Source organism: Nomascus leucogenys, chromosome 6 (genome assembly GCF_006542625.1).
Source record: "Nomascus leucogenys isolate Asia chromosome 6, Asia_NLE_v1, whole genome shotgun sequence".
Taxonomy (NCBI): Eukaryota; Metazoa; Chordata; class Mammalia; order Primates; family Hylobatidae; genus Nomascus; species Nomascus leucogenys.
In genome coordinates, this window is record NC_044386.1 from 35,858,957 (window position 1) to 35,885,384 (window position 26,428).

At 34.2% G+C, this 26,428-nt stretch overlaps 1 protein-coding gene across 6 annotated transcripts in view; it reads right to left on the minus strand.

Moving 5' to 3' along the window:
- The window catches only part of RICTOR (RPTOR independent companion of MTOR complex 2), a 135,055-nt gene that overhangs the window by 39,158 nt on the left and 69,469 nt on the right, over positions 1-26,428 (minus strand). For 5 of the 6 annotated variants that reach the window (XM_030814009.1, XM_030814008.1, XM_030814007.1 and 2 more), the window contains exons 4-9: positions 25,960-26,024; positions 24,982-25,113; positions 19,306-19,369; positions 13,476-13,602; positions 4,737-4,906; positions 1,478-1,545 (exon numbers count right to left, since the gene is read on the minus strand). In XM_030814009.1, coding sequence (XP_030669869.1) covers positions 1,478-1,545; positions 4,737-4,906; positions 13,476-13,602; positions 19,306-19,369; positions 24,982-25,113; positions 25,960-26,024 — 626 coding nt within the window. Of the gene's footprint in view, positions 1-1,477; positions 1,546-4,736; positions 4,907-13,475; positions 13,603-19,305; positions 19,370-24,981; positions 25,114-25,959; positions 26,025-26,428 lie in introns of those variants that run through there. The other variant, XM_030814011.1, reaches the window with a different exon arrangement.

The following is a 26,428-nucleotide window of genomic DNA, read 5'->3' on the forward strand; positions in this document are numbered from 1 at the left end:
GAATACCACGTGCTGAGGAATGTGGGAGGCCTCTAGAAGGTGAAAGTAGGCCCCAGCTGACAGCCAGTAAGGAAAAAGGCATAGCAGTTGTACAGTAGCAAGAAACTAAATTTTCTCAACAATCTGAATGACCTTGGAAATGGATTCTTCACCAGAGCCTCTAGGCAAGACCTGAGCCAGACTTCTGACCTATCAAACTGTGATCTAATAAACTGGTATTGTTTTAAGCCATCATGCTTATTGTTATTTGGTGTGCAGCAACAGAAAACTCATATATTCTCCGTCAATAAGAGAATGTCTATATTTCAAAAGAAGCCAAGAAAGGGCCTTACAAATTCCAATTCATAACTAAAGTTTGCAGGAATAAGTTTGAGAAGTCTTAGAGGACATCTACTTTGATCTCTTAGCTCAAAGTAGGTCATGGTATGTTAGGGTGTGATAATGAGTTCACAATGATGGATGTGACTGAAGGTATGAAACCACTTTTTTTTTTTTTTGAGACAGAATGTTGCTCTGTCGCCCAGGATCGTGCAGTGGCGTGATCTCAGCTCAATGCAACCTCCGCCTCCCAGGTTCAAGCAATTCTCCTGCCTCAGCCTCCGGAGTAGCTGGGACTACAGGTGTACGCCACCATGCCCAGCTAATTTTTTTTTGCATTTTTAGTAGAGACGGGGTTTCAACAGATTGGTCAGGCTGGTCTCAAACTCCTGACCTCAGGCGGTCCACCCGCCTTGGCCTCCCAAAGTGCTAGGATTACAGAAATCACTATTTTTAATTCAGGGGAAAAATGAAAAACAATAAAAACATTTCCCTGGCAATGTATACTATGTATCACAGTAAGTTTATGTCTACAATAAACTCATTGCAGTGCAATAAAGTCTACCAGAAAAACACTAGATAGCATATTTAATGGAATTGTGTCATTTGCAAAATCCTTACAAAGTGCTTTATTTGATCCCTAAATTATGTTAAAGTTATCTCCAAATACCTAGTGAACATGTGCCTTTCTCTCCAAAAACACCCTGAAAATTATACTGTCTCATTTCTAGATAATAATATTTACTCTATTCTCATTTATTTCTGTATTAAACTTATTCTCAGAATTCTACATATTACATCATTCTGCTGACTCAGTAAGTTAAGGTGGCTCTTCATTCTACTATCTACTATTATTTCATTCTTTTAGTTTTTTTAATGTAATTACGCTAAAATATATATGATACAAAAACAATGACCTTGGTTTCTGTCACAGTCTACCATATATTTTTTGAAATAAGAAATTAACCTTTAAATTTCTCAAAGCTTTAAATTTTTTAAACAACAGTAAATTATGAGAGAAATGCAACATAATTCTATAAAATAGAAAATGTATTTAAACTCACATTTCTCTGGCTGTACATGGAATCACGCAAACCTAAAAGCTTTAGTATTAACATATACATTATCTTAAAAATTATTAGGAACCAATGTTACTTACTTGAGCTGTCCTTCAGCTGTATCTGGACTATGTCTGTAGTGAAAATCAGTATAGGGTGCTAAAATTCTCTATTCAAAAAAAAAGGAAGAAGAAAAGAGTCTTTATTTTAAAATGCATCCTTCCTGCATTTTATGGAATGTAACATTCCACCATTTCTCCCTATCTTTAATGGGTTTACTGCTTGAGGGACTTATTTCTTCTAACGCATCATCAGGGAATATATTTGGTGATTTTTTTTAATGTACAAATTGAAGTTCTGAACTTTTAAATTGAGGTTTAACATGTATCTAAAACAGTGATTTTCTCAAATTAAGCACACTCATGTAACTAGCACAAGATAAAACATAGGCATCCTCAAAGCTCTATCTTTGTAGTCACAATCAGTATCTATCCCAAGATAACCATCTTGACTTCTGACACTATGATTAGTTTTGCCTGTGTTTGAAAATTTAAATAGTTCTATTAATGAACTGCATGTTCCTTTTGTTGGTGGTATAAAGAAAATCCAAGTTATTTTTGTGTGTTGTTGTTTGTATTCAGCAACCTTGCTAAAATAACTCATTACTTTAGAACTTAAGAGACAGGATCTTACTCTACTGTGCAGACTAAGGTGTAGTGAGTAGTGTGATCATAGCTTACTGCAACCTTGAACTCCTGGGCTCAAGCAACCCTCCCGCCTCAGCCTCCAGAGTAGCTGGGATTACCGGCTACTTTAGAACTATTATATTTTATTAACAACCTTCCCATCTTGTCTACGGCATTACTGTGGACATGAACTTTAGTTCTAAATATAATTTAAAATATAAGAGATTAATAATTACTTTTAACAGTCATGATTCTTTTAAATCTAGTCACATATTTACTTTTTCTGGTGCTCTTCATTCCTTCCTGCATTTCTTTGTCTTAGGTCATTTTCCTTGTAACTGAAGATTCCCTTTAGCCTTTCTTTATGTCTCCTTTTAACAACAAATAATATTTATTAATTTATACAGTTTCAGTGACTTAAGAATCTAGGAGAGGCTTGGCTACATGGTTACGGCTCAAGGTCTCATAAGATTTCAGTCCAAGTGTTAGCCAGGCCTGTAGTCATCTGAAGGCCTGACTGGAGCTAGAGGATCTGCGTCAAGAAGTGTCATTCACAAGGTGCTGATTATTTGCAACAGGGCTCAGTTCCTCCCTATGTATTATCTCATTTGTTTTCTGAGCTCTATAACATGAAGCTTTATCAGTTTTAGAAACAATGTTTTGGCCACTTTCTCTTTGGATCTTTGCTTCTGCCAATTTTTTCTCTCCAAAGACTGCAATTACGTTTTATCCCTTTTGTGCTGTTCAATTTCTTTCTTTTTTCTCTGTGCTTTACTGTATTAACATTATTTTTCTTTTACCCTTGGATATTTTTATTGACTTCTCTTTCGGTTTACTAATAACATCTTCCTGTTCAAACTGAATGTTAATTTCATTGTGCTCTGCATTCCAGATATCATATTTTCAGTACTAGAATTTCCATTTGATTCTTTTCACATATCCAATTATATGGTAAAATTCTCTATTATTTCATCTATTTTATTTCTCTTCTTGAACAAATTAATTGGGGTTGTTTTCATGTCTTTTTCCTCTATCTGAATTACCTGCAAGCATGTTTCTATGGATCATTTTTTTTTTCTTTTGGGTTTTCAGTCATACAGTCATGTCTTTTTACGTGACTAATTTCCGACTGAATGTCAGGCATTGTGCACTTTATAAAAGGATCCAAGTGATGTTATCCTCCCACTAGAGATGGTTTATTCTTTCCTCTGCTAGACAGGTAGATTAAGGGGACCAATCACCTTATTCTAATGTCTAACTAAGTTAAATTGAGGCTACAATGCAATTTTGATAAGACTAAGTAGACCTCTGGTTTTCCTGTGTTTGAGGTTTGTTTCATTTATATAAAGGCTTTGCTAATCCACTGTGTGATATATAGGAATAAAAACACAGCTGGCTGGGCATAGTGGCTCATACCTGCAAGCCCAGCAGTTTGGGAGGCTGAAGTGGGTGGATTGCATGAGCTCAGGAGTTCAAGACCAGCCTGAGCAACATGGCAAAGCCCCGTCTCTACAAAAAATACAAAAATTAGCCAGGTGTGGTGGCACATAACTATAGTCCCAGCTACTCAGGAGGTTAACATGGAAGGATAGCTTGAGTCCAGGAGGTCCAGGCTGCAGTGAGATGTGATTGCGCCACTACACTTAAGCCTGGGCAACAGAGTGAGACCCCATCTCAAAACAAAACAAAAAACAAATCACAGAGCCTATACATATTATCTTTTATTCAGCTCTCCAATTTTAAAATTAGGTTTCTTACTTGGTAAGAAAAAAAATTAAAGCTAAACATATTATAAAATATCAACAGTGCCAGTTTATTCCCAGAGGATTCCAATGAATAATGTACTTGAAATCACTTATTAAGAATATTATACTAACATTGTTAGTTAATAATATAGGCTAATGTCAATTTTATAATGTGAAGCATTTTTAAAAATAGTCCTGATAAAAACAGAACACTTAAGTTTCAAAAAACGATTTGGAAAAACAAACTAGGGGACAATCAATCTTTTATATCACATATGATTTCATACCTAAATACAAACAAATCCTTGATTTAAACTGACTCCAAATACTATATTCAAAGGACAACAATGCAATACATGCACACGAAGAAACTATAATACAGTGCATACATACTTTCTTATAAAGTATACAGTAGCCTTATTACTTTTGACTAACTGTAATAAACCCTACTTGAATCAGTAAAAAATTTAAAAGGTATTTATAAAATATACATGTATGATTTCTTTCAAGTAGATATAATTAGTTGCTAACAAAGTGCTTCCAACTTCAGATAATTTTAGGTTTCATAAATATTGTATAATTAGCAGGAGCTACTCACACACAATGTACTAAAGGCCTTAAAAACAAATGGTAATCTTAAATAGGTAAATTTGTTATGTAACTTTATTTGTACTCTAATTTGGTTCACAAACTTTTCATAGATAATACAAAAATAAAATTTACACATTGATGAAATATTCTTAAGAGTAATGTTTTCAATTCAGTCCAAACTGAATGATCTGTAAAACAGAGCTGGGAATAAATCAGTGTTGGCTAATTTAGGCTTGATAATTAATGTGGTGCTGCATCTATAGAATTTAGTATTTCAAAGTAAAAGTATACATTTATAATCATATTTTAAAACTAGAAAAGAATGTTAAAGTTCCTACCTCTAACTCTACATCGGCTCGCACATACTGTCGAGTCTTTGGATGATTAAGAAGGTGCAAAATTGTAGTAATCAGGGCCTCATTTATTCGACTTAATTGGCAATCGATCACATTTTTCAAGATGGTGTTTAGTCCACCACGAAGGGCCACCACCTCTGGATTCTGAAGTGCTAAAAGAGAAAAACTTAACATATTATACTTGGGGTAATTATTCAAAGTAATAAAAAATCTAGGCTTTAAAACTTAATTGCCTTTCTGACTTGAAAAAACTTTCTAATACCAACATTTATAAGAACAGGTAGATAAAAGGACAAGTGGATAAAGTAAGAGTCACTGAATATACTTCCCCACAACCTGATTTTTAAAATATCTTTGGATTGTCTTTTCATACCCTTTGTCCATATGATAATGGAATGGCTTTTTTTTCCTATCAATTACAGGGAGTTCTTTATAAAGTAGGGATATTAGCCATTTATCTGTCTCAAATCTTTCATTTGTGATTTAACTTCAGATTTTGATTAAAATGGTGTATTTCATTTCTCTATATTTTTATTAAACACAGACATAGAACACATAGTTTAATAATTTTAAGCTCAGAAATTTCTTGCTCCAAAGATCAGGCATTTCTTTGTATATGTGCGCGTGTACGTATGTGTTTTAAAAGAGTTCATGAATTGGTTACACTTTGGTTTTCAATCTGTTAGGAAGCTGAGTTTTGTGAAGATGATAAACTCAATTTTCCCCCTCCCAAATGTTCAATCAATTATCCTGGGATGCTTCCCAAACTAGTTTTTGTACTTTATGATACATTAAAGTTTTCTGTTTATCAGGGTCAGCAACTCTTGATTCTCTTTCATTTTTCTCTCCCTTAACAGCCTACGTTAACAGTTTAAAATTATACATACATACATATATATATATATACACACACACACACACACATATATACATATATATAAACAGTTAACAGTTTAAAGTTATACATACATATACATATATATATATTCTTTTTCAAAAATGTTTATTTTTACTTCTTTTCAAAAATGTTTTCATGGTTGGTTCTTTACTGTTTATTCTTCCAGAAAATTTTAGAATCAAGTTTCTTTTCTTCTATTTTCTAAAATGAGGCATAATTACATTTAGTAAAATCACAGGTCTTAATGGTATAGTTCAATAAACTATGAACAATGTCCCACTCAACATACAGAACTCTCATTATCCTAGAAAGATCTCTCACATTACTTTCCAATGAGTCCTCCTCCACTGCACAGGCAGCCACTGTTCTCACTGTTCTCATTTCTACCCTTATAGATTAGTTGTGCCTTCTTAAGAATCAATTTGATAAATTCAAAAGTACTTCCCAAACACACATACAAGTCAAACACAGTTCTTATAAAATTTGTCTTATATATTTTCTTTTCTACTTTAAAATAGTGTTGCTTTTTCTAATTACTGATTATTGTTGAAACACAAAAATCTGTCAAATCTGTGTTTTCACATAGTCCTACTACCTAAAATTAAGTTGGTTTTTGCTTCAGAGTTTTTCTATATATAAGATACCATCTACAAATTAACACTGTCTCTTTCCAATATAGAAACATATTTTATTATTTTGGCTAATAACCTGGCTAAAAGTTTTAAAATAATGCTAATTAATAGTTACAAGGATGTGGTATTTGTAGAAATTCACCATTAGGAATAGCATTGATTGTTGATTTGAGATAAATATTCTTGAATGTTAACAAAGTAGCCTTCTAATTATCTATGTATCTAGGCATATGTGTATCTGTGTACATGTACATAAAATGCTAGTTACATAATAAGAAATTTGTAGGTTTGGCCAGGCACGGTGGCTCAGGCCTGTAATCCCAGCACTTTGGGAGGCTGAGGCGGGTGGATCACGAGGTCAAGAGATTGAGACATCCTGGCCAACATGGTGAAACCCCGTCTCTACTGAAAATACAAAAAAAAATTAGCTGGGTGTGGTGGTGTGTGCCTGTAGTCCCAGCTACTTGGGAGGCTGAGGCAGGAGAATCGCCTGAACCTGGGAGGCAGAGGTTGCAGTGAGCCTGAGATTGTGCCACTACACTCCAGCTTGGTGGCAGAGTGAGACTCCTTCTCAAAAACAAAACAAAACAAACAAACAAACAAACAAAAAAAAGAAATTTGTATCTTTATAATGCTCTAAATCAGATAACACTATGTAAGAATTACCTATTGTTTTTTTAAAACAAAAGTACCTGGATGAGTTTTTTTGGAGCAATTATTTTATCAATGTTTTCAAATACTTCTATAGCTTTTGAACTATTCGTATTTTACAATTTGTGAGTAACTGGAAATTAAAATTTATCCTGAAAATCCATTCATATTATTAAGTTTCCAAATACACATAAAAACTATTCTCTTCATTTATTTATTAATCTTTTGTATTTCAAGTCTTTGAGTTTTCCAAACATTTGTGGATTTTACTTTCTTCTTCCAATTAACAATTTAGATTACATAATCTATCTTGTTCACTAATTAAGACTTTTACTTTTATTGGTTTTTCTCCATCTGCTTAACATGAAATGGATTTTTTTTCTTTTGGTATTTCTTGAGTTATACTGGTTCACTCATTTATTTTTTGCTTAATTATAATGAGCTTTCTAATGAAAAATTAACTTTTGAGTATAGCTTTCCAGGCATCCAGGCAGTCCTACAGATTGGTGCACAGTCAAGTTTTACTATATATTTTTTTAATTTCCCTAATCACAGTTCTGACTCTGTCTTTAAATCAACAACTATTGTGGTCTTTTAAAAAAATCCTCAATGGTAGGTTTTGGTTCTCTTTTTTTTTTAGCTTAAACTTTTGTTATCATTTATCACCTCAATTGGGAATGTAACCAACATCATTCCTACTTTAGGCGGTGAAAAAAATATCTTTTCTTGTGACTTAAAATTTATTTCTTTGATAATAAGTGAGGTTGAACTTTTAAAATATGTTGTTGTTGGTGGTGTTGTTTTGATACAGACTCTCGCTATCACCCCAGCTGGAGTGCAGTGGCGAGATCTCGGCTCACTGCAACCACCGCCTCCCGGGTTCAAGCGATTTTCCTGCGTCAGCCTCCCAAGTAGCTGGGACTATACGTGTACCTTTTTTTTGTTTGTTTTTTAGTAGAGACGGGGTTTCTCCATGTTGGTTGGCCAGGATGGTCTCGATCTCTTGACCTCGTGATCCACCCGCCTCGGCCTCCCAAAGTGCTGGGATTACAGGCGTGAGCCACCATGCCCAGCCTAAAATATGTTGTTTAGCCATGCATTTCTTTGAGAATTACAGCCATCACTCTGTATCCACAGGGAAATGGTTCCAGGACCCTGATGATACCAAAATTCTCAGATGCTCAAGTCCTTTAGATAAAATGGCATAGTATTTACATATAACCTATGCACATCCTCTCATATACTTTAAATCACCTCTAGATTACTTACAATACCCTACAATGTAAACCCTATGTAAATGGTTATACTGTATTTTAAAATCTGTTTTTTTTCTCTGAATGTTTTAGAACTGCAGATGGTTCAATCCACAGATGTGGAAGCTGTGGATATGAAAGGCCAACTGTATTTGTTTTCCTATTGGTTTGTATATAAATAAATTACTTATTTTACTTGTTACATTTACTTTTTTATTGGATTGTTCTGGCACTGCTTGTTTTCGTGACTCCTTATAGTAATATCTGTAGCTGCCAAAATCCCTGTGTGATTTCTTTTGATAACTCAAAACTCCTTTTCCTTCCAATGATCAGATAAATATTCATCCCTGTTCCCCACTGGCCCCAGTTTTTCCCCTGTTTAGCCCTTTCATGCCTTTGCACCTAGAATTCTTTTTTTTTTTTTTTTTTTTTTTTGAGACGGAGTCTCGCACTGTCACCCAGGCTGGAATGCAGTGGTGCAATCTCAGCTTACTGCAACCTCCACCTACTGGGTCCAAGCGATTCTCTTGCCTCAGCCTCCCGAGTAGCTGGGATTACAGGCGCATGCCACCATGCCTGGCTAATTTTTGTATTTTCAGTAGAGACAGGGTTTCACTATATTCATCAGGCTAGTCTCGAACTCCTGACCTCAGGTGATCTGCCTGCCCCGGCCTCCCAAAGTGCTGGGATTACAGATGTGAGCCACCACGCCTGGCCTAGAGTTTATTATTTTTAGGCATAATGGATTGTTTACTGTTTTTAACCCACATCAAGAATGATTTGGTTTGGCTCTGTGTCCCCACCCAAATCTCATCTCAAATTGGACCCACGTGTCGAGGAAGGGACCTGGTGGGAGGTGACTGGATTACGGGGCAGTTTTCTCCATGCTGTTCTCGTGATAGTGAATCTCACGAAATCTGAAGGTTTAAAAGTGGCACTTCCCCTTTGCTGTTTCTCCTGCTGCTATGTAAGACATGCCTCACTTCCATTGCCTTGTGCCACAATTGTAAGTTTCCTGAGGCCTCTCAAGTCATGCAGAACTGTGAGTCAAATAAACCTTTTTTCTTCATAAATTACCCAGTCTCAAGTAGTTCATAATAGTGTGAAAATGAACTAATACAAACATATAGAATAACTAATGTTAGAGAGCCAGACTTTAGTAGATTCTATTATATATTATTACTGGAATTTAGACAATTCCTATACTAAATTTAATGATGAAGAAAAGTTCAAAATTTATAGAATTTTAATGTCGCACTGAAATTATTTGTTAAATAACAAGTTCTCTACTTCCCTACCAGAAATGTACTCCTTTTGCATATTTTTGTAACAATAAAGAATTCATGTATTAAAGGCCTTAAAAATGTTATATATCCAATCACATCATCTGCAAACAGAGACAATTTGACTTCTTCTCTTCCTATTTTGATACCTTTATTTCTTTGCCTGACTGCCCTGGCCAGAACTTCTAATACTATGTTGAATAGGAGTGGTGACAGAGGGCATCTTTGTCTTGTGCCGGTTTTCAAAGGCAATGCTTCCAGCTTTTGCTCATTCAGTATATTGGCTGTGGGTTTGTCATAAATAGCTCTTATTGTTTTGAAATACGTTCCATCAATACATAGTTTACTGAGTTTTTAGCATGAAGGGGTGTTGAATATTTTAATGAAGGCCTTTTCTGCATCTATTGAGGTAATCATGTGGATTTTGTCATTGGTTCTGTTTATGTGATGGATTATGTGTACTGATTTGCATATGCTGAACTAGCCTTGCATCCCAGGGATGTGGCCAACTTGATAGTGGTGGATAAGCTTTTTGATGTGCTGCTGGATTTGGTTTGCCAGTATTTTATTGAAGATTTTCACATCGATTTTCATCAGGCATATTAGCCTGAATTTTCTTTTTTTGTTGTGTCTCTGCCAGGTTTTGGTATCAGGATGGTAGTGGCCTCAAAAAATGATTAGGAAGGAGTTCCACTTTTTCTATTGTTTGGAACAGTTTCAGAAGGCATGGTACCAGCTCCTCTTTGTACCTCTGGCAGAATTCGGCTGGGAATCCATCTGGTCCTGGGCTTTTTTTGGTTGGTAGACTATTAATTACTGCCTCAATTTCAGAACTTGTTATTGGTCTATTCTTCTTCCTGGTTTAGTCTTGGGAGGGCATATGTGTCCAGGAATTTATCCATTTATTCTAGATTTTCTAGTTTATTTGCATAGAGGTGTTTATAGTATTCTCTTATAATAGTCTGTATTTCTGTGGGATCAGTGGTGATATCTCCTTTATCATTTTTTATTCCATCTATTTGATTCTTCTCTCTTTTCTTCTTTATTGGTCTGGCTAGTGGTCTATTTTGCTAATCTTTTCGAAAAACCAGCTCCTGGATTCACTAGTTTTTTTGAAGGGTTTTTCATGTATCTCCTTCAGTTCTCATTTGATCTCAGTTATTTCTTGCCTTCTGCTAGCTTTTGAACTTGTTTGCTCTTGCTTCTCTACTTCTTTTAATTGTAATGTTAGGGTGTCAACTTTAGATCTTTCCCACTTTCTCCTGTGGGCATTTAGTGCTATAAATTTCCCTCTAAACACTGCTTTAGCTGTGTCCCAGAGATTCTGGTATGTTGTGTTTTTGTTCCCACTGGTTTCAAAGAACTTATTAATTTCTGCCTTAATTTCATTATTTACCCAGTAGTCATTAAGGAGCAGGTTGTCCAGTTTCCATGTAGTTGTGCAGTTTTGAGTGAGTTTCTTAATCTGAGTCCTAATTTGATTGAACTGTAGCCTGAAAGACTGTCATGATTTCTGTTCTTTTGCATTTGCTGAGGAATGTTTTATTTCCAATTATGTGGTCAATTTTACAGTAAGTGTGATGTGGTGCTGAGAAGAATGTACATTCTGTTGATTTGGGGTGGAGAGTTCTGTAGATGTCTATTAGGTCTGCTTGGTCCAGAGCTAAGTCCTGAATATCCTAGTTAATTTTCTGTCTCGTTGATGTAATATTGACAGTGGAGTGTTAAAGTCTCCCACTATTATTGTGTGGGAGTCTAAGTCTCTTTGTAGGTCTCAAAGAACTTGCTTTACGAATCTGGGTGCTCCTATATTGGGTGCATATATATTTAGGATAGTTAGCTCTTCTTGTTGCATTGATCCCTTTACCATTATGTAATGCCCTTCTTTGTCTTTTTTGACCTTTGCTGGTTTAAAGTCTGTTTTATCAGAGACTAGGATTGCAACCCATGCTTCTTTTGCTTTCCATTTGCTTGGTAAATATTCCCCCATCCCTTTATTTTGAGCTTATGTGTGTCTTTGCACGTGAGATGGGTCTCCTTAGAACACCCCATCGTCTCAGGGCAAAATCTCCTTAAGCTGATAAGCAACTTCACCAAAGTCTCAGGATACAAAATCAATGTGCAAAAATCACAAGCATTCCTAGACACCAATAATAGACAAACAGAGAGCCAAATCATGAGTGAACTCCCATTCACAATTGCTACAAAGAGAATAAAACACCTAGGAATACAACTTACAAGGGATGTGAAGGACCTCTTCAAGGAGAACTACAAACCACTGCTCAAGGAAATAAGAGAGAACACAAACAAATGGAAGAACATTCCATGCTCATGGACAGGAAGAATCAATATCATGAAAATGGCCATACTGCCCAAAGCAATTTATAGATTCAAAGCTATCCCCATCGAGCTACCATTGACTTTCTTCACAGAATTGGAAAAAACTACTTTAAAGTTCATATGGAACCAAAAAAGACCCCATATAGCCAAGACAATCCTAAGCAAAAAGAACAAAGCTGGAGGCATCACGTTACCTGTCTTCAAACTACACTACAAGGCTACAGTAACCAAAATAGCACGGTACACTGGTACCAAAACAGACATATAGACCAACAGAACAGAACAGAGGCCTCAGAAATAACGTCATACATCTACAACCATCTGATCTTTGACAAACCTGACAAAAATAAGCAACGGGGAAAGGATTCCCTATTTAATAAATGGTGTTAGGAAAACTGGCTAGCCATATGCAGAAAACTGAAACTGGACCCCTTTCTTACACTTTACACAAGAATTAACTCGAGATGGATTAAAGACCTACAGCCATAAAAATCCTAGAAGAAAACCTAGGCAATATCACTCAGGACATAGGCATGGGCAAAGACTTCATGACTAAAACACCAAAACTAATGGCAACAAAAGCCAAAATTGACAAATGGGATCTAACTAAACTAAAGAGCTTCTGTACAGTAAAAGAAACTATCATCGGAGTCAACAGGCAACCTACAGAATGGGAAAAAAATTTTGCAATCTATCCATCTGACAAAGGCCTAATATCCAGAATCTACAAGGAACTTAAACAAATTTACAAGTAAAAAACAACCCCATCAAAAGTGGGCAAAGGATATGAACAGAACTTCTCAAAAGAAGACATTTATGTGGCCAAGAAACATATGAAAAAAAGCTCATTACCATTGGTCATTAAAGAAATGCAAATCAAAACCACAATGAAATACCATCTCATCCCAGTTAGAATGGCGATCATTAAAAAGTCAGGAACCAACAAATGCTAGAGAGGATGTGAAGAAATAGGAACGCTTTCACACTGTTGGTGGGAATGTAAATTAGTTCATCCATTGTGGAAGAAGAGTGTGGTGATTCTTCAAGTATCTAGAACCAGAAATACCATTTGACCCAGCAATCTCATTACTGGGTATATTTACAACTCATTGTACTATAAAGGCACATGCACACATATGTTTATTGCAGCCCTGTTCACAATACAAAAGGCTTGGAACCGCCCCAAATGCCCATCAGTGATAGACTGGATAAAGAAAATGTGGCACATATACACCATGGAATACTACGCAGCCATTAAAAAAGGATGAGTTCATGTCCTTTGCAGGGACATGGATGAAGCTGGAAACTATCATTCTCAGCAAAATAACACAGGGGCAGAAAACTAAACACTGCATGTTCTCACTCATAAGCAGGAGTTGAATAATGAGAACACATGGACACAGGGAGAGGAACATCACACACCGGGGCCTATCAGGGGGTCAGGGGAGGGACAGCATCAGGAGAAACACCTAACATAGATGACAAGTTGATGCGTACAGCAAACCACCATGGCACGTGTATACCTATGTAACAAACCTACACATTCTGCACGTGTATCCCAGAACTTAAAGTACAATAAAAAAAAACATATATATATATATATATCAAATGTTATATATCCTTTCTAAAATATTACATTTTTATTACTTGAAGAAAATTCTGACCTAGTTCACAGATAATGGCAATGCATGCTCGGACCATTCTGTCTCTTTCTTGAAGTCCATCATTTCCAACTGCAATTAATGAGTTGGTCACAGAACTAGGAAACAAGGAAGCATTCACAGTAATCATCTGTAACAGAAGGAATCAGAAAAAGAAGTTACTTTAGTAACACATTTCTTAAACCTATTTTGTCCAGACTGCAGTAGTTAATAACAGAATAAGATCCAGAATAAGATCTAAGGTATCAATTTTAATCTTCCACTTCTTATGGATATTTCAAAAGATTAATATAACTAATAATTGATGTAACAAATGTTAATAGCCAGTACTATGGAATATGTGTTAGATTTTTTTCTAACAGTACAGACTATAAATTCATTGACCAAATGTTTCTGAGATTTTAAATTACTCTAGAATAGGGCCTAAATCTTAAACAGTTTTTCAGTACCTAGACAAGGTAAACCAGAGGGGACAATAGTAGTCAATATACCACTGTACTTTTACGATCCTGACCAACTCTCCATATACCATCATCACCAAGTCCTACCAATTTACTTCCATAACATCTTCATCTCTACTCCCCTCTCCTCATGAAATTAATTGATTAACTTGGGCCCTCACTCTCACTCTGACTACTGCAACAGATATCTAATGATCTCCTTACTCTCTACTCACCTTCCCCATCAATCACTTGTTGCTATACCAGAAAGCAGAGTTCATAATCCAAATCTATTTTTAATATTTCAAAAATCCTGATGGAAATATCTTGTAATAAAATTTTGTATGAATCTCACATTAAATGAAAGATCTAACTGGCAGTAACATTTGGAATACTGAAAACAGGTAACATATGTCTTTGATTTGGAAAACAAAATTATGTAGCTAATTATTGTTTAATAAATAAAAACTATTTTGCAAATAAATTCAAAATAGCAGCTTACTGGAGTGGAAATAAAATATTTTGTTTGTATAGTAATAAAATATTAGAGAAAATTAATTTGACCCAGATGTTACTAGATTTATTGTCCTGTTGATAAAATAAAACTTGTGAGATGAAACAATTAGAGGATGTAATATAACTAACGAAAGATACACAATTAAGTCTTACAGGAGATCAAAAGAAAGATCTGTTTGATTAGTAGTTGTAAGTGGTTTGTCATTTAAGCAGCATTTTAAAGACATATTACAAAGTTCACCTGAAATTACAGAATACAGTTCTACAACCATAAATCAAATACGTCTCCAATAACTGTAGAATCTACAAAAGCTTTCATATTCATTTCTAAGTCAGTTTTTTCAATTAACTGAAAAAGGAGAGAGAAAGGGAGAAGGAAGGAGGTATAGGAAGTATAGGAAATCAATCTTCCTGTGTGAAAGAATTCTAACATCTTATGTCGTTAAGTTCTTTTTTAATACTTTCTGATCTATTATTATTCTTATAAGGAGCTTATGAGAAAATTTCTCCAAACAAGAAAATGCATGTAATATATTCTGTAAAGAGCTGGCTGAAAAAACCGGCAAAATGGTTTTTAGAGTTAAGTCTGCTATAATAAACTATATTACCTTGGCTAAACCAATCCTCTCTTGTGCCTCAGTTTCCTCATTTGTAAAATGAAGATATGTATGAACAGATGATTTCTAAAGTTTCAAGTATAAAATTCTATATAAATCTTGTGTCTACTAAACATATACTTAATTCACCAGATTGTGCTATGAAATAGATACATAAAATTTTTACAAATAAAATCACTCTTCTTATTTTCCAGGGAAACATATGCAAAGAAACTCTTAAATTGTGTGTAAATCAGAGAATGCTTTCCTCATAAATCAATGAATGCTCAGTAAGGGAGAAGCCATAAAACGCAGTCACTGTTAAAATTGTAAAAGTTTAATAATCTCTTCTGGCATGACAGGACAGACATATAAAACAAATGAAAGATCATGACTAGGTAATAAATTTGTGGAACTGACACAAAGGAATTAGAGAAGCACTGAGTTACCTAAGGGGAATATCTAATATTTGAGCTGAGACTAGAAGATCGATATAAGGTGAGAAGGGCTGGAAATGAAAAGAGTAGGAAGGAAGTAACAATTGTGGTAGTAGTGGTGGGTAGTTTGCCTACACATGGTGGCAAAAGACATGTCAGATAGAAATGGCTGGCTGGACCAAAATTGGGCTCTGAAGGCCAAATTAGGCAGGCCGAACTTCAAACTCATGGGCCAATGTAGGTTTGGAAATTATGGAGAAAGAGGGTTTTGCTCTGGCTTTGCCACTATCTTGGTATGTATCAAGGGGATGAGATACCAGCCAATGAATCTCTTTCAAATGTAAAAGGTTTGTGGAATTCCTTATTACATGAATAAAGAAATTATATATGAAAAAAATGACAGCTCAAATTAGGTGGGCAGCGAGTAGAATTTACATAAGATTAAGAAAAGAATAGTAACAACTGACTAGTGGAAAAATTACATTAAAAATGAGGGAGATAAAGCCAGAAAAGAGCTACCTGCATTGGAAGGGAGAGAGAGACGGGGGAAATTAGAGACACGGAAAAGAAAAAAGCAGACAGAACATTTCCAAATGAATGAGATGGGTAAAATAAGAGAAAAAGTAATATAAGAATTCCTTAATTATTCACAGCGTAAGTTATCCTAAAGCAAAAAATGTTTTTCCTTATCAAGACTAATACTTTTATTAGAAATTTTAAGACTTTTGGGAATTCATACAAAAAAACTCAGTGATATAGTAATTATAATATTAAATATTAATTTCTACTGCAGGTTGAGCATCCCTAATCCAAAAATCCAAAATGCTCCAAAATCAAAAACTTTTTGAGCACTGACATGAGCCAGAAGTAGAAAATTCAGCATCTGACAACTTTGCTTTCTGATGGTTCAATATACATAAACTTTGTTTCATGCACAAAATTCTTAAAAATATTATACAAAATTGGCCGGGCGCGGTGGCTCACGCCTGTAATCCCAGCACTTTGGGAGGCTGAGGCGGGCGGATCACGAAGTCAGGAGATCAAGACCATCCTGGATAACACAGTGAAACCCCGTCTCTACTAAAAATAAAATAAAAATTAGCCGGGCATGGTGGCAGGTGCCTGTAGTGCCAGCTACTGGGGAGGCTGAGGCAGGAAAATGGCTTGAACCCGGGTGGTTGAGCTTGAAGTGAGCCGAGATTGCGCCACTGCACTCCAGCCTGGGTGACAGAGAGAGACTCCGTCTCAAAAATATATATATATATATTATACAAAATTAACTTCAGGATATGTGTACAAGGTGTATATGAAATGTAAATAAATTCTGTGTTTAGATTTAGGTTTCATTCACAAGATAACTTACTGTGTATACACAAATATTCCAAAACCCAAAAAAATACAAAATGGGAAATAACTTCAGGTCCCAAGCATTTTGGGTAAGGAATACTCAACCTGTAGTACAGCTGCCAAAGTTTTACTAAAGAAAAAAAAAAAGTGTGCTTCAGATGCCAAAAGTACTAATGAAATTATAGTTTCTCTGGCCGATAGAGGCCACTGTTTGTTCAGCAAATGTGCTCTCACTCTAATCCTTTTAGCATAAACCAAGGAAAAGCCCTGTGCCACAATTCTTCCGCTGATTCTATATCCCACCAGCAAATATCAGCAATTTTCCTGTTCTAGGATTCACAAATGGTATGTGAGTCAACTACTCTGCATCTCAGAAGACAGTCAAATGAAATGATTTTTGTTATGCTATTATTTTTGAGCAATTAAAAACTGAGCTACTTTAAATTTTAACTTACGCAAAAATACAAAATTGAAGCAAAACATTTACTAAAATATCCAAAATTGAATTTAATTGTCTGAATTCATTTGAAATTGTCTTTTCTTCTGACAGCAGTCTCTAAAGCGGTTACGCTCAAAGTGTAGACCAGGAAATTCTGAGGGTCCTTAAGATATTTTCAGAGATTCTGCATAGCAATACAAAGACATTATTTGTCCTTTTTACTCTTATCTTCTCACAAGTGTGTACTAAAGTTTTCTGGGGGCTCCACTGCATGTGTTATCAAAACAGACTGCACAGCAAATATGATAATCCAATTGACTTATCAAGACAAAATTAAAGAGAGTTGCAAAACTCTAAAACAATAGCCCTCTTCTCATTAATTTTATTTTTTGGAAAATATAGTCATTCCTAAGTGCCCATCAACCAATGAGTGGATAAAGAAAATGTGGTATTATACACTATGGAATATTACTCAGCCATAAAAGCAATTGAAATAATGTCTTTTGAAGCAACTTGGATGGAGCTGGAGGCCATTATTCTAAGTCAAATTAACTTAGGAATGGAAAACCAAATATTGTATGCTCCCTGCTTATAAGCGGAGCTAAACTATGAGGACGCAAAGGCATATGAATGATATAATTAACTTGGGGACTGGAGGTGGGGGGAGTTTGGGAGGAGGTGAGGGATAAAAAGATTATATACGGGGTACACTGTACACTGCTTGGGTGACAGGGGCACAAAAATCTCAATCGCCACTAAATAACTTATCCATGTAACCAAAAACCACCTATACCCCAAAAATTATTGAAAAAAATAAAATAAAATATGGTTTTCATAAAAATGTTGTTTGTATTTAATGTGTTTATTATTTTAAACATTATTAATATATATTTTAGTTCCTAACATTATAAATACTGACATATATAACCCAAATAACCAAAAAATTGTTCTAGGTTCTTCAGAAACAAATTTTGTTTTATCTTGAATTCTCAGTCATGGAAGAAGGAAGAATTGTATAAATAAAAACCATACATTTGTAAAATCTGAATTTGAAAAGTCAAATTACAATCCTAGTGTAATAGTTCGCCTATAACAAGAGTCTCCTAATCTATCTCCAGTATCATTCTTAGTCGAATTTTAAACTTCTTTTAAGGCTTAACTCATCCATTTACTTGTTCACCTGTGAGTACTATTACTATTACTAACCAAAAGGTAGACAATTGTAAGAAAAGGGAAAAAGAGGGAACTCTAGCTAACACAGAAATTGAACAGTACACCACTTTGGAACCTGTGTACTGAGTTGAAAGATAGGAAGAGAAAAAAAGAACTAAAAAATTCAACTGGAAAATATTTTTAGATTTTTTATGCAAACAAACATATACTTCATGATTCTCATGAACATTAAGATGAAATATGACTGACACTTGTCTCACTCAGGCTGTGTCCCAACCAAATTTACTCAGTTCACTCTCTTCTTCCACCATTAGGGTATCAAGTAAAAACAACAAAGCATTCCCTGAAGGCCTCTCATGAGAAGCATTATTGATTGTCCTTAACACCCTCTCTTGTGGAGTTTAGGCTGTGACCTTTTATCCTGTACAAGGGCCTGAATTGTTTATTGCAACTGCTCACAGATTGTATCCAAATTCACCTTTAAAACAATGAACTTCTAACTATTTGTGACCTCCATTTAATACTATTAACTCTAAGTATGCAATTAAGAGAAAATCAGGATGGGGAGCAAGTAATCCACTTTCTCTAGTAACCTATCAAAGCAGTAACTACATTTACATGTCTACTGAAGGAAGAAATATTCTTCACAATAAACATTTTATAAGAAATATTGTCCTAGCTATACCCAATCACATAGAATTCCACAAAATATTTGTTTACCTCAAAGTTTGATGAATTTATTTAATATATAACTTTAATAAAAATGTTTAATAAAAGTTTAGTCTTTAATCTTAATAAAGATTTCACAAAACAGTCTAATCTAAAAATGTAAATATTAACATAAAAACCATAAATTTGCCTTTTACTCTCACACATAGAGCATACCTTTCTGACTAATCGAAGTGCTTGTGTCCTCTCTACCTCGTTGCTCTGTTGTATGTCAATGCACCTAAACAATACACAAAATATTAATCATTGATAAAATTCTATTAAACAACTTTTTGTATCATAATACTGTTAGATGAAACCCATTTTCACAATGTCAATATGGTATATTAAAGTTTTGGTATATTATTTCTCAGTACTAGCATATATTTATTTAATTAACCCATACATCTCTAGGGATAAATATCTGTCATTTAAAAGACCAATTTTTTCTTTTAAAACCTCAGGAAAGAACAGTATAGTAATTTATAAGACTACATCTATTCATAAATAAAGAATAATAAACATAAAGTGTATAAAGTCTACTAAAAAAATTCACTTATCTCTGATAAAATTCAGACATTTTATAAAAATTGTAAAGGAAAAATAGTTCAAGGCTGTTTTCATTTAATTGCAATTTTGACCAGGGCTTAAACTAAATTAGGCACTATCCATAAAAATTCTATCTTACCAAAATATAATTTGAATTCTGAATTCACTTCAAATATTGATGTCCAAATATCACCAAACTGACATTTCTTTGTAAAATTTATTAAATTATCCAGTTTTGAAAGTCTTTTGTTTATGTAGCAGCATAATTTTTATTTAGACAGTTCATTATTCTAATCAATGCTTTATATATAGATAGTCTGTGATTCAAAAAGCATTTCTTCTATCTGAATACAATTAATCTAACGCAATTCTATTAAAATTCAAATGGACTTAGAATTCCATTCCTGGCCATGTCAGAGATGCAAGGTTCTGACTGTCTTCCCAAAAACAACCATAAAGGTTTTAAAAAAAAATACTTTACAGTATAAAGCAACTGTTAAAAGGACAATGAAGAATAATCCCTGAAAAAAGAAGCACAGGGAGCTCCAGATTCAACCACATTTGTTCCCTGGGTGCATCTGTCAATGTCAATCCCTGGTCTTATGGGCAGAGTCCTAACAGAAAGCAGAAATCTGGCCGTACTGAAAAGACAAGAGGTTTAACTTTAGGGCAGCCAAAGTAGCTGGGACTTGAGGGGTAAAATCCCTGAGAGAAGAAAACAGAAGAAAGTGAGCTAAAATCTGCATGCAGTGTTCTCGCCAAGACCCTTGTCAACATCTACGTTGTGCAAAAGCAGAATTACACTCTAAGAAACAAAGAAACAGAGTATAGATTTCAGCAGAAACACAATACTCTAAGAAATAAGTAAAGGTTCAAGACCGGTTAAGGTGAAAAGATTCTGCTCAATATCTACACTCTGAGATCCTAAATAGCCACTTCTAGGAGCAAAGGCAAATCTAAAACCAAACTTTAACAGAATCAGTGTAATAAACCAACATTCTAGAATAAAACTTAACTCTCTTACAAGGCAAATAACATGATCCTGAGACAACAATTATGTTTGTTTGTTTAGATTTTTTGTTTGTTTTTGAGACAGCTGGTGCCTTGGCCTCCTGAGTAGCTGGGATTACAGGCGCGTGCCACCATGCCTGGCTAATTTTTGTTTTCTTAATAGAGACGAGGTTTCACCACATTGGCCAGGCTGGTCTCGAACTCCTGGCCTCAAGTGAACTGCCCGCCTCGGCCTCCCAAAATGCTGGGATTACAGGCATGAGCCACCAAGCCCAGCCCCAACAATTTTGAATACCAATGTTCACATTCTATCAGACAATATGAGGCACGGTTTAAAATAAACAAACAAAGGACCAAGAACCAAAAACTAAGAAAAGAAAATGGCACTACAAACAGAACACAGGTGATTCACATATTGGAGTTGTCAGAGGGGACTTCAAAGTAACTATGGTTAATATGCTAAAGAAAATAGAAGAAAAGATGAAGAAATGAAGCAGAGACCTGAAATCTTTAAATAAAACTAAAGCCAGGTGCGGTGGCTCACGCCTGTAATTCTAGTATTTTGGGAGGCAGAGGCGGGCAGATTGCTGGAGCTCAGGAGTTCGAGACCAGCCAGGGCAACACGGTGCAACCCTGTCTCTAATAAAATAGAAAAAAATTAGCCAGGCACGGTGGTGCGCACCCGCAGTCCCAGCTACTCGGGAGGCTGAGGCAGGAGAATCACTTGAACCCCGAAGTGGGAGGCTGCAGTGAGCTGAGATTGTGCCACTGCACTCCAGCCTGGGCGACAGAGCGAGACTCTGTCTCAAACAAACAGGAAAAAACAAACAAAAATCTAAAATAAATAATAAAATCATAACTGAAATTAAGAATTCACGAGAGTCATTTACTAGCAGGATGAAAGGTTTTTAATAAACAGGTAAATAGAAACTAAGCACACTGAAATACAAAGATTAAGCACAACAAAACTTTGAAAAATACAATAATGGCATCAGAAGTGTGGGACAGTGAAAAGATCCAACATGTGTATAGATGGAGTACCAGTCAATAGGCCAGAATATACAACAGAGAAAAAAAAACCTTTAAAGCAGCCAGAGCTAAAAAGACATATCCCAAAGAAGCAACAAGAGAAGCTACTATTGTTCAACTGTAAAAAAAAAAAAAAAAAAAGAAAGAAAAAAGAAAAATCTAGAAGACAATAACCGAAGCACTGAAAAATAAGTAAGTGGTAGTGAAAACAGCCTTTGAACATGAAGGCAAAATAGAGGGATTTACAGACAAAAGATGACTAGCAGAACTTAATATATCAAGGACATATGTTACAATCTCTAGGACAACTACTAAAAAGAAGGAAAGACTTCATAGCCAAGACACTAAAAAAGGAAAAAAATTGTTATTTCAAAAGAAGCAAAAAAAGGAGAAATACAAGAACAAAGAACATATGTGACAAATAGAATACAAATACCAAGATAGCAAACAAATTCAAGTAGTAGGAAGCTAGTAATGAGACAACAAATTCATAAATACACACAAATAATTACATTAGACAAAGTCCATAAATCATGCACATAATAAACCACTAGACATAAATAGTCTAAATACTCCAATAAGAAAACAAAGTTGGTCAAACCAGATATAAAAAAAGAAAAAACTATATGATATTTACAGGGGAGACACTTAAATGTAAAGAAAAAAAAGAAAGTAAAAGGATGGTAAAAGGTATACCATGCAAACACTAGGCAAAAGAAAGGTGGTAATGTATTATTAGATGACATGGACACTCATAAAAGAAGTATTACTAGGAATAAAGAGGGTTATTTTATAATTATAAAAGGATTAAGCCCAGTATGAAGATTTAGCAATTCTAAACATGAAGTAACAACAAAGCTTCAAAATCTGAAACAAGAAAAAGTCAGAAAGTATTATATGGGTGAAAAATAATTGAGTCTATAATTTAAAACAGGCTGAAAAACAAAACCCAGAGAGATCCATTAATGAATTATAATCATGTAGGACAAAAAAAAATACGTATCTTACATATATTTTACAGGTAATATGAAAACAAGGCCATATTTCCCTAGTTGTTTTATAAAACAAACATACATACTCCCAATACTAAAACCAGACAAAGACTTTAGATGAATGGAAAAATAATGGTCAACAACTCTCATGAACATAGGTGCAAAAATCTATAAAATATTAGCAAAGGAAATTAAGTTATATATAAAAAGGACAATATATCACAAATAGTGGTGTTTATTTAAAGAATGCAAACTAGGAATATAAAGAAAATCTAGTAAAAGCTTATACAAAGTATAAATAACGGTGAAATACTTAATGCTTTCCACCTGAGTTCAAGATAGAAACAAACTTGTCCATTATTATTATTCCTATTCAGTGCAATATTCTAACTCATGTAGTAAGGTAAGAAAAAGATAAAGATTGGAAAAGAAGATATAAAATGGACATCATCTGTAATTAATGCTTATACACATAGAAAATCCAAAGTAATCTACAAACAACCAGAACTGAAAAGTGAATTTGGCAAGACTGCTAAATAAGAGGTCAATATCTCCAACAGGTCAATATCTCCCCCCAATTTTTTTATATATTAGTAGCAAAAACAGAAAAGAATAAGTTTTAAATTACATTAATACTATCATAAAAATATGTTAGAATAAACTGAATAAATATGTTCAGGACTTCTGCAAAAAACAAACACTACTAAATACTGTTGGCAGAAATCAAAGTTTCCAATAAATAAATGTTTAGAAAATTCAGTATTAAGATGTAAATTCACCCCAAATTAATCTAGAGCATCAATGCAATCCCTGATAAAATCCCAGCAAGTTATGTGGATATGGACTATCTTATTCTAAAACTTATATGAAAATGCAGAATCCAGATTAGTCAAAATAGTCTTGAAGAAGCAAAATTAGACTCAAATTAACAGATATCAAGACATATTACAGAACTGCAGTAGTTAAAACAGTTGAGAAACTGATGCAAGGACAAATATACCAACTAAAGAGGATAGAGAACCCAACAATAGATTGCTACTGAACTACCTGATTTAAAACAAAGGTGACACAAATCTAGACATGAAATGAAAATATTTTCAATAAAAGGTGCTAATTTTATTGGACATTAAGATAAAAATGAATCATGACTTGCCATCTATCTCATACCTTACACAACCATCAAATGAGATCAAATCAAGTAAGATGGTTCAAAGACTTAAACACGTATAAAGGAATAAAACCTTTAAAAGAAAACACAGATCTCTTCCAAACAGACAAAAAGCATTCTGGATTTCACTAATTATGAACTTTTTTTCATCAAAGACCCATTAAAAGAATGAAGAGGCAAGGCAAAGGCAAGGCAAACTGAAACAAGACATTTTCAATACATGTATCTGTAAAGACTCATATCCAGAAGACATCAAGAATTCCTACATAACAAGAAAGATAATCCAATTTACAAATGAGCAGAAGATAGGATATCCAAACTTTCAACCAGCAAATGAAAAGTGCTTAACATCATCATTCATCGGGGAACACAAGTTAAAACCACAATGAGACCCCACACAAGAAAGGATATAACTAAAAACTGAAAAAAGCAAGTGTTGATGAGGATACGGGGAAACTGAAACTCCTATACATAATAGTAGAAGTATAATCAGTGCAATCATTTAGCAAACTGTTTAGCAATATCTACTAAAGCTAAACATACATGTACCTTATAACCCAGAAATTCTAGTTCTACATATACCTAAGAGAAATGAGTGCATTTCTTTTTCTAAGAATATTCTTGCAGCCTTCTACAAGAATATTCAGGGCAGCTTTATTCCAAATAGTCAAACACTGAAAACAACCCAGAAAAGCTTCAACAGAATGGAATAAATTGTGGTCTATTTATAAAATGAAATATTACATGGCAAAAAAAAAAAACAACAACATGGATGAATCTGAAAGATAATAATGAGAAAAAGAAAGAGTAATTACTGTATACATTCAACACACAATGCTCAAGAACAGGAAAAACTAGTCTGCAATGGGAAAAGTCAGAATAATGTTTACAACTGATTGGAGGTGTAACAGAGCTTTACTGGGATGCTGAAAATGTTCTAAATCTTGTTACTTGGTTGTGTGTGTGTGTGTGTGTGTGTGTGTGTATACATACACAAAATTCATCAAAGTTACACTAGAGTAAAAATCTATACACTTTATGGTAGGCATGCTAAAAACTCAACACAAAATTTCAAAAATATATAAACAAGTCTAGGAAATTTACCTAGCTATTAAATAGTCCACTTTCAATTTTAGCACCTTCTGGAGAATACTGGAGTCTTGGATGAGATATCGAAGCGCTCGTAGCCCTGCTGCTCGCACTTCTTTTGCTTCATTTAATAAAGCTAACCGCAAACTGTATGAAAACAAACAAAATAGAAGTTTTGCTGCACGGGTTTCAAATACACACAAAATTATATTACCAAATTATTCCTCAGCCAAAATATGCAAAAATTCTAGTCATGCACGGAATTCTAAGAGCATTCTACATATATAAAAATTATTCACTCCAAGCCATACAATTTCACTTAAGTGTTGCTTTTTAAATCTGTGCCTCTTTAGTACATTCTTACCAATAAAGAAAATGTTATTGCTTTCTTACCTTCTGTACGTTATTTTATATAAACAATGGAAAATTAAATACGCCTTTTTCAAGCTATACCATTTGTGTCTCTACAATCGAATATCCTCTGTCTACCTGATTCCATACCTCCCAGAAATCATTGGTTTAAATCAATGATAAAAATAATTTATGCCAATAGCAGGCACAGACCTTTTATATCAATTTTAATTCCTAAGAGCACCTAAAAGATAGTTAAAAAACCATATAACATGCTTTATTAGTGTGCATGGGCAAATCAAGTCTGTTGTAAGCACAAACTTTCTCTTAGGTAAGACCTACAGTTATAGTTGTTTCTGGGAATAATATGAGAAATTTAGTCTGCAAATTTCAGATTTAATTTAAACATTTAAACTATAGAAGTCCAGGTATTTTTGAACATTCACTTTGGTTCTTCATATTTGGTAATTAGAAAATATCACAAAGACTCACAAAAACAAAACTACTGTAGCTCTTAGATTTTTTTTAATGTTCAAGCAACTATTTCTATAAAATCAAATATGAGGTGTTGTATTATTCTATTTCTAGTTTAAAATTACTAAAATCTGAAAGGGATGGGAGGGGGGAATGAACCACACTTACCAAATTATGATATCCTCATAGTTAAAGCCCAGTTTTTCTTCACTGTGGCCAATATCACAAAGAAGCTGTCAGAAAAACAAAACAAGTGTGTATTTATGTGTTGTATATTTTTACATATTTATATACATTATATATTTACACTGGAAAATAAGGTATTTTTATGGAATAATATTTTGAAAAATATTATTTTACTGTTCAAATAAGCAGCTTTATTTATATCATCTTACTATTTCTCATTTGACCTGCCAGTTTTGTTTCTTTAATCTTTTATCTTTCCTGCCTTTTAAAAAATCATGTTTTCTATTATTCCATTTTCCTTCTCAATAATTTACTGTTTTAAAAATGGTTCTTTTAGTGGCTACTATTAAGATTACACCATGCATTGTTGACTTATCTAACAAAAAGTATCACTTCACAATGTCCTCAATAATGCCAGAATCTCACACTTTAATTTCATTTTCTCCCCTCA